At 33.9% G+C, this 9,888-nt stretch overlaps 1 protein-coding gene across 2 annotated transcripts in view; it reads left to right on the top strand.

Annotated features, from left to right (window-relative positions):
* Nucleotides 1-306: 306 nt before the first annotated feature.
* The window catches only part of LOC149069115 (uncharacterized), a 32,520-nt gene continuing 22,938 nt past the window's right edge, over nt 307-9,888 (top strand). The window contains exons 1-3 of one of the 2 annotated variants that reach the window (XM_089250895.1): nt 307-573; nt 2,866-3,016; nt 6,630-8,122. In XM_089250895.1, the coding sequence (XP_089107021.1) occupies nt 553-573; nt 2,866-3,016; nt 6,630-8,122 (1,665 nt within the window). In that variant the 5' untranslated portion in view covers nt 307-552. The remainder of the gene's footprint in view (nt 574-2,865; nt 3,017-6,629; nt 8,123-9,888) is intronic. The other variant, XM_089250896.1, reaches the window with a different exon arrangement.

The following is a 9,888-nucleotide window of genomic DNA, read 5'->3' as shown; positions in this document are numbered from 1 at the left end:
TTTCTATTATTATTATTCACCTGAAATGGTGAAAAGTTCAAAATACTTTGTGCGTCTACAATGAACAAAATCATCAAATCTGTCAAGGTATTTTCGAGAGTGTTGCCAAATCCGTTAAAAATATTAAAAAAAATTTACCATTTTTAAATTAATGAGAATAATTACGACCATAAATTTTAAAATACTGAAAACAGAAAAATTTATCTTGAATTTTTCTTCCTAAAACGTCTCTCTTTATCACCCACTTATAATAATTATTTTTTTTGTGTCGGCGGACGGTCCACTAAACTTGTTGCGTCTGCTATGCACAAAATTAACCTGTTAAAGGCGCGCAGTGGAAGCTGTTTTGTTTACAATTTATTGCTCGAGGTGCATGAATTAGCATTCGTTATTTGGGTTTGTTCTCGATCGAAATGATACTTGGAAGCATTTATATCAATAAATGAATGCATTTAATCATCCTTAAATGCATTTTTCTAACATTTTAATTCCGATTTTATCGCTCACTTTTAGCGGTTGTTAAATCGAAGAGTATATTCGGAATTCTTTGAGATGACTGAACATAGAGAAAATGTAAAAAAATCCACTCTATATGTATATATTTAATTAAATTTTATTAAAGATCACTTCATTTTTGTATAATCTTGTTTTTAAAACAAAAATTTATTTATTTGTTTCTAATTGCAGTGATCGAGTTTACATTTGATGTTTATGCTATATAATACGTTATGTAATTATTCATTTATGTTTTATCTTACAATCAGTTGAACTGTGATATTGCAATCATAATGTGTGATTAACAAAAATGGTTGAGGTCTTAGGATAAATAATATATAACCTCATAAGCTTTCAAGAGGAATGGTTATGAGGTGCACATTGGGTGAAGTAATAGTAGCTGATATCAGTGATTGGCTGTTTCTATGGTTACCAACTTTGAACCGCAAATGCGAGCTAATCTCTCCCCAAAATGTCTCGCCACAGAAAGCAACGGGCCTACAACAGTATAAACATTTAATTATTACGCTTCACTCGTAGCACTGAAAATTCAAACACTATTATATGTGCTTAGACAGAGGTATCCACACACACTCTATTACATAGTTTCCCAACCCTTTTTCTCCCATCGCCCCCCAATACAATCTAGCCAATAGGATCCTATGTTATACCTGTGGCTTCTACCGTCCCCCTGGAACTTTCCATCTCCCACATTGGGAATCACTGCTCTAGTACAACTCCATTGATAGTAAATAGTTAAAACTCGCATTCAGAGGGAATGTTTACAATAGATAAATTGTGAGAGCAGTTGCGATTGCAAAAAGACTAATTTTTAGTTTATCGTGTTCCGATATTGTAGATAGATGACAGCTCTTCTCGAGAACAAAACACTCATAACTTTGACATCATGAATATATTGAGCCAAACACTTAACATATTTTTTTATATATCAATTTGTTAGAAATTCTGAGATGAATGGTTATGAGTTACACATTGGGTGAAGTAGTAAATATCATAATTACGGTAAATAATATGAGCCAATCTCTCCATTAAGAAGTCTTGCCTCAGAGAGCAACAGGCCGCAATGGTACGCCGCAATATTCGCAACAATGGTACGAATATCCAATCACTACACTTCACTTGCAATTTGAAATGTATATGGTTGCATAAACATTTCATACACCACACTATATATGCACTTGGGCTGTTAGGCACACACATTTACACTTCCTCTACAACTCAATCGGTAGTAAATTGCCCACGGTGATGTGGATCAGAGTTGTGCTTGGTTTGAAGGAAAGAAAGAAAGTAGTTAATATTGGTGATCGGCTGTAGTTGGTTTTCTATGGTTCCCAACTTCAAAGTGTGAATGTGAACCAATCTCCTATTGAAAAGTCTTGCCACAGAGACCTACAGTAGTACAAATATTCAATCATTTCTGTTCATTCCCAATAAGTTAAGATTGCAGCACTGAGAAAATTCAAAACACAATACTAGGTATCCGCACACACTGCTGGCATGACTTGGTAGTAAATTGTCTATGACGATAGACCGAAGTTGAGCTTGGTTCGAAAGAAAGAAAGTGGTTAGTATTATCAAAATATAGTCAACTGTATGATGTTGATTATTATTTTGTGATTCATATGTTACTCTTTGCCAATCCCTGCGAAATGAAAGTTCTGAGTAACACACACTCTATATGATATAGATGGCTTTCATATAAAAAGCACCAAGCGCCATTAAATCAAAACAGAAAAAGCTATTTCAAGTTATCTTTGATTCAGTTGTCTCTTTAGTTTGGTAATTGGCTGAAGTGCACACAGATGGTATCATAGTCTATATGTCACTTGGTTCTATCTAAATAAAAAAATCCCACTCTTTTTCAATATTCCAGATGTCGATATATCACAAAAATGTTAAAAATGGCTCTTGGGTCCTTCTATATAAAAGTTGTCTATATAATGATCAGTTTGCTTGCCCAGTATGCAAGAGGTCCTGGGTTCAATTCTCTGTGGGGACAATAACACTCCCCCCGCCCCAAGTTCACATAATATCCAGATAGCCTGATTTCATGCGCCTTGGCAGAGCAAAAATCATCATCCATCTCTAAAGAAAAGATTGTATTGTTTGGAATCATGACTAGTTTGTAAAAATGTCGGTTCATAAAAAATTGAGCAGCGATTTTATATAAGAAAAAGAAACGAGTTCTGAAATTAAACTTCTTAAACAAAGAATTATTTTATAAGTGAAATTCGCAGTATTTTCTTCATTGCAATTAAATGGTGAATTTATTAAATTAGGTATGGGTTTTTTTTAATCCTGCACGATCTTTTGCATAAGACAGATAAATGAATTATCATTGAATTTTAGGCCACTGATCATGTCCACATTTCTGATGACGAAGAAGAGGAAATTGGAAAAGATGAAAACTTGATGAACAAAAAATGTTTAGAAATTTCTGATCTGGCATCAAAGGGATGGAGAAATTGTTCTACTGGCTTCCATGAAGGGGATAGAAAAGGTATTCATCTATATGTAATAACATTTTGCATTGTCAATTTTTTTTGTGAATAATGTACATTAGGGTCTCAATAATGCAAGTGGATGAGACTGAGGCCACCTCAGATTATCAAAAAACTTGTATTATCTAGGTATAAAAAATGCTGTAAATGTTGGTTTTACTCTTAAAAAAAAGGCAAGCAAAAACATTTCTTACTTGAGCATTTTTTACTTATTGTACTTACAACATTTTTAATTGTTTTGCATCTAGGGATGGAATGAATAGTGATTTTGGCCGAACACAGAATATTCGGCTAATGTAAATCGTAATCTAATGTAAATTCAGTTTTGCCGAATATCAATTTTCTTGAAATTCATCACAATTACAAATAAAATTAGAATTTTTAATTGTGAAAATAAAATTATTGGTAATTTCAAATGATTGATATTGAATTTTAATTGTGTAATTTATTATTTAAAGCATTAAAAAACTGGTAACTGAAACAGTTTTATTCTCATGATATTAGAAATCAAATTTAGTGTTGATATATTGTATTTTAATGTTACAGTGATACCTCGGCTAACAAAGATGATTTACTCTAGAATCATATTTGTTAGCCAAAACATGATTTCCCATCGCTTTCTATAAAAAATTGTTTGATTCTCGTTCCAGCTTCTGCTCAAAATTTAAAGATAAGTTTTTAAAAACACCAAGGAATGCTATAGAAAAGACAAAAACTGATTAAAGACTGGGAATGAACAGCTTCAAAATTGCATAAATAAGAATATACATGAGAATGAAAGATGATTTTCCATTATGTACACAACCAACACCTGTTTTAATCTACTATAACGCTAGTGTTGACACAGCCCAATCAAGTTCATAAGTGTGCCCATCCATTTGTGATTTGGTCAGCTCATTTCTGTGTCTGATACATGTTGATGAAGAAGATAATCTCCCAGACTGTTCAGCTTGATGCTAAGAGTCGTGCACTGAAAGAATGCATGCTCTGTAACCATAGGCTACCTTTTTTTTGCAATGCATGTTCTATTTTGGCTGAATCTTTCATTTTATATGAAATTGTTCAGAGAATTTCAGAAAGGGATGCATCTGAAAAAGATTTCGAGTAAATAAGCACAAGTAAATCGCGCCCTAGTGACATTAATTTTGATTATGATTGGTGCAAAAATTCAGCTCATGACGAGGCTATTTTATGTTAGTGCATGCATTCATATCATCAAAAATGTTTGTTAGCTGAACATATTGAACTTACAGAATCAATTTCACTTCTTACAATTTCACACCAAATTAAAAGGATGTCAACCATTTTTTAATCTCAAGTAATTAACGCATCATAAAATTTACGACCTATTTTTACACTCTAGATGTTCTTTACCTCTTTCAGTAGCTCAATACATTTCTTGTCTAGGTACATCCTTGAGTTAGTGAACTTGTGTAATTCATGCTCACTTCCACCTTACTATAGTAGGATGCTATTTTTAGTTTCATGTTTGACTTATCCCTTAGAAATTAGCCCAGTCATAACCTCTTGCATAGAATGGGATATACACCACACACTAAAATATCATCAGTAAATTGTTAATTTATAAGAAAAATTCCAATTATATAATTTTTTAAATTAGTTTGTGTGCTTATATTTGCACAGGTATTTGGCCGAATATTTGGCAAGAGGGCTGAATATCCAGCAGCAGCTGAATATTCGTCCCATCTTTATTTGCGTCTGTAGAGTCTTTTTATAGCTTCCAACTTAAACTTTCTTTTACTCATATTTTTTGGTCATTTTACATCATCGCAGAGAGATTAACAGCAGCACAGAGTAGATATCTTAGCCATATGATGTGTTTCAAAAAATGAAGAATGTGAAAAGGGAGCAAAGATGAGAGAGATTTAGAAAAATTAAAGGTTGTTAGAGGTTTGGGGGGGGGGGATGATGGTGAATAACGCTGAGACACTAATGGCTTTCAACTGAAATGATTTCACATAAGCAATCAAGGGACAGTCATTGTTCACCATTACAAAAAGAGCGGTCAAAGTTACTTCTCGTTCTCAGTGACTCCTCAAAATTAAAATGGTCTACGTTCCTTTAAAGGAAGTCTAATTTTTTTATTACATCAATTACCGATTGGTATAGGGCAGGAGGCTGCCTAGTCATTTTCTGAAAAAAATTAAGCAGGAAAAAAATCAAGAAAGACAAGAAGGAAATAATGAAAATTTTCAGTGCCTCACCCTACATACATTCACCATGTGCACATTTGGATGGCTTTTATATAAAATGAACCAAAAGCATCAATAAATCAAATCTGAGAAAAAGCTATTCAAAGTTGTCTTAGATTCAGCTAGCTCTTCAGTTTGGTAGTTGGTTCAGGTGCACACAGATGGCATCACCTATATGTCACTTGATTCTATTTAGATAAAAAAATCCCACTGCTTTCAGTAGTTCAGATGTCTATATATTTCGAAAATGTTAAAAATGGCACTTGGTTCTTTTTGTATAAAAGCCTCCATTTCATTCACCAACAATGGAATCTTATTGAATGGAAGAGGTTGTTGGTCATGTGTTTTTTTTAAGAACTTATTCTTTTGTTTTCGTCTAAGCAACATCTACTACCTTGAACAAAGTACTTTTAGTGAGAAATTTTTTTAAAATATCTACCTATTTTCCTATGTGTAAATCTTCATGTTTTTAAAACAAAAATTTCTTAGTACGGATTATGCATTACTGTGTCTTATCCGTAGCTTGTCTTTTGTTTTTAATGAAAGGTTGGAATAGGAAAAAATATTTTCAAAATTAATTTATAAACAATAAGTTTTTAAAGATTCATAGATTGTGTGAGTGCAGAAACATCCACTTCTTCAGATTGCATTATTGATGATAGAAATTTTTGCATACAGATTATTCACCATTATTAAAAAGTGTGAATATATGCACAGAAAAATAAAATCTGAACATTGGATCCAGAAAAAACGAGAGAAAGAAAAAAATCGGAAATATAAAATTCAGATTTTTTTCAACTTTTAATTCTCCCCCCCCCCCAAGCAGAGATTATAGTGTGATTTTGCACACAACCAATCATAAAAAAAAAAAAAACCTCCTTCAGAAGAAAAAAAAATCTGTCTCAGTGTGTATTTAGTGTTGTCTGATTTTTGAGTGCTGCCATCTATATTTTAGAAGTGAAGTGTAATGATTGAATAATCATATTGTTGTAGGCCTGTTGCTCTCTGTGACTAGACTTTTTTAACGGGTAGATCGGCTTGCATTTACACCTCAAAGTTGAGAACCACAGTAATCCCATTTCGGCTGACCACCACTGTGGTGACGGTGAGGTTTGAACCCGGGATATTGGGATGGGAATCCGTCACTATGACCACTCGACCATTGCTGTAATATACACAATGAACACAATGTATGTTAGTGTTTTGATTGTGATTATATTTCTCTTCGATAGAAATTCTAAAGGAATAGTTAAGTATTTGTTCTTCTCAACTTTCATCTTGTGATGTATATGAAGTTTTAGATACTCCAACAATGAAAGGTGATTCTGTATAATACTGCTAGCATTCTGGTAAAATTATTCTGACTGTATTTCTAAATTAGGTCAATTTTTCTTTACAGAAGCACTCAAAGAGTTTTTGGGCTTCTCTGTGTTCCAGAAGATGGATGTCAAAGAACAACAAACAAAAAGACGCAAATCAGCTCCATACAAACTGTCAAGCATGCAGTCTTTTTTGAATGTATCAAAAGAAAATGTTGAATGTACTGGGTATGTTGGTGAAAAAGCTGATAAGGAAGAGGATATTGATACACCAAGCTCTCCGGAAGACGATACGGAACATTCTTACGATCAAAATAAAAAGGTTGAAAAGCTTAATAAATGGGCTTTTGCAGATCTGTCAAATAATTTTTGTGTTGCGGACAAAGAAGAAGAGAATTCAGAGGAACCACAGGTATTGAAAATGAAGTCACCCACCCCATCAACAGACTTGGAAAAAGTTAGTACATCTACCAAGATTCCTCAGGTGGAACGAATTCATAATAAATTCAAATGTCATTCTACAGGTTTGAATAACTTAAAGGACTCGAGACTTGATCGAAGGTTAAGTTCGCTGAAGCAGTCATCAATTTTTGGAGATGAATCTTCAATTCAAAGTGATGGGAATCAAATAGGGAAAGTTAATGGTGGAAGAACACGGAATCACGATCAGAACGATGAAATAGTGTCTCTGAGGAGACACTGCAAAAAACCTAGACTAGATAATCTCAGTTCTATGAAAGAATCCAAAAAATTTATTTTCAGGAGGTGGATTCAATCTCTTTCCGAAACCTCTGCTGCAGCATCGCCACAGCTGAGGGACACTATCAATGAAACGAATGGTAAATCTGTTGAAATTCTGCCACTATCTTCAATGTTTTCAGTGGATAAGAAATTACCAGTGAGTTCAGACAAATCTCAATATGTTGAGCATGTGCTTATATCATCAAGGGAAACATCACTATGTAAAGATAATCATGCCAATAAATTATTATTGGATAAAGACATGAAAAATGGTAATATTTCTCACCCACAGGATCTGTTACATGATCCATCTGCGGCATGTAAGTCCCCAAAAACGTATAACACATCTGTGATCCTTCCCATAGATCCTTTGAGATATGAATATATAAGCACTATTGCATCTTGTGAATCCACAGAATCTCACGTTGAAGTGTCACCTCATGCAGTGACTGAGCAAACACCACACATATCAACACCCTCATCATTTTGTGCAGAAAGTGCATCACAGCCGAAGAACAGCAGATCGTTTGTCATTTCTACCGCATCATCATCATCCAATCCAACAGGAAATAATTGCGACAAGCCTCGACCTATTCCATTAACAGCAAAGAGGAAAAACTTATTGAGGAAAAGTAAACTTCCTGTTTGTAGTACGCCTTATCCTAATGCAACGGTGAGTGAAATTAGCAGTAAATCTCCAGACTTTTCTCTGATTGAAGCCAAAGTTCATGATAATAAGCATGGCGAAGAACCGTACCATTTTGGTTCTATGAAACGATCTGATGCAGATGCTGAAATTGAAGATGACTTTGATAACGGCACGCAAGCTTCTGTAAGCATATCTTATTTTACTTGTCCTACACCAGGGGTTCTTAACTGGTGGTTTATGGACCCCTGGGGTGTCCTTGGAGAGGTTTCTAGGTTCAAGAGTCTAGGTGTTTGGCACTGGGGCTCCGTGGTATTACTCCGTGGCTCCACTTTTATCTCACTAGCACAAGGGGTCTGTGAAACAAAAAGGTTAAGAACCCCTGTCCTAGATAAATATGCATGTACAGATGTGCGGAATTAGAATTTGTTTATATGGTGCTGAATAAATGAACAATATTCCAATTTGCCAAAATATAAAATGAAATATCTTAGAAAATCCTATACAGTGAAAATTATATATAACGATACCCTCTGTAATGATAATGACCTATGTAACTATAGGACTATTAATATCTGATTTTGATGCACTTTTCATAGGGTTAATATTCCACCTACAGTGATAGCTCCTTTATAACAATACATTCCTCTGGTGCCTTGAGTATTATTGCATAATATAACAATACTCAAGGGAACATCTTATAACTTATGTAGGCATTCCTCTCATGGCTGGACAAATCTACCGCCCAATATGCCAGAAGCATGTAAACATTTTGACAAGCCATATATTGTTTTTACCACATTACAGAGCAGACATATAAAAAAATAAAAATGATTTTTCTTTCCTTCAAAGCATTGCTTTTAAATTTTTGTATTTCTCTCAAAATCTTTATTTTTCTTTTTTAAACACTTTTTTTTTGGCCTGGATGCCTGCTTGTGTTCTGCAAAATGAGATTTCCCAGATTTGCTTGTATGCCAATCCACTGATTTACCCGGCTTCTTCCCTCTTTTTAGTCTGCAGTGTTTCGAGCTGTTTTTGAATACAAAATTGTTTATCAAAAATGTGCTTATTTTCAGACACAATATGGAGAAAAAGGAAATTGTTTAGTGGTTAAAATTTCAATTATTTTGGATTTTTCTTATAAATAATTAAAAAAAAAATTTTGAATAAGTAAATCCAGTGATAACATTTAGTACTATTTTTTGGGCTGATAAAATATCAATTTTGGGGTCCATTGTTTTAAGTTACATACCCGACTGGGTGTGTGAGTTTTTGGCAGTTTGTCTAGCGCTGATTTTCTTTGTATATCAATATGAATTTCTTGTTTCTGGAAGTTTAGAACGAAAGCTTACTTGAATTTACTTCTGTCTCCATGTAGATAACGTAATTTTTTCCAATCTACGCTGACAATTTTTTTTTTCATTTGTCATGAAGAGGATTATGAAAAACAGGTACACATCGCATAGAAAGAAGGTAAAGTTGTTGTAGTCTTTCCCTTTGAAGAAGGAAAAAGGTTTTGTCGAACAGGTTCCTGAATGAGAAATGTATCAACTTCATACACTCAGTGACTTTATAAACGGAGGGTGGGGGAGGGGAGGGGACTCTGTTTAGGTAATAAATTTGCTTATAGTATTAATTTGTATTTCCATTGTATTTAATGCCCTCATTATTATTCAGGCGAGTTTCTGTAGCTAAGGTGGTTGGGAAAAGCATCCAGGCAGGAGCTTGTATTCAGAAGTCTGGTGGAAATGCATGCAAGCTTTGCTGTTGACTAAAATTGTCATGAGGTCCACCCAGTGAAATGACTGTGGAACATTACAATTTTTTTTATAATTCATCATAGATACTACATATATCTTATCAAGTCATGATGAAATTTAGGTTTCTCTTTGCAAATGTGTTAACACTTTTAATATTGAATGTGCCATGAAATCAAAATTCAACATGTAAAG

Source organism: Pholcus phalangioides, unplaced genomic scaffold (genome assembly GCF_987345545.1).
Source record: "Pholcus phalangioides strain wild (caught in Gottingen) unplaced genomic scaffold, Ppha-v1.0 ptg000024l_1, whole genome shotgun sequence".
NCBI lineage: Eukaryota > Metazoa > Arthropoda > Arachnida > Araneae > Pholcidae > Pholcus > Pholcus phalangioides.
The sequence above is the reverse complement of the archived record's forward strand: the minus strand, read 5'-3'. Positions and strand labels throughout refer to the sequence as shown.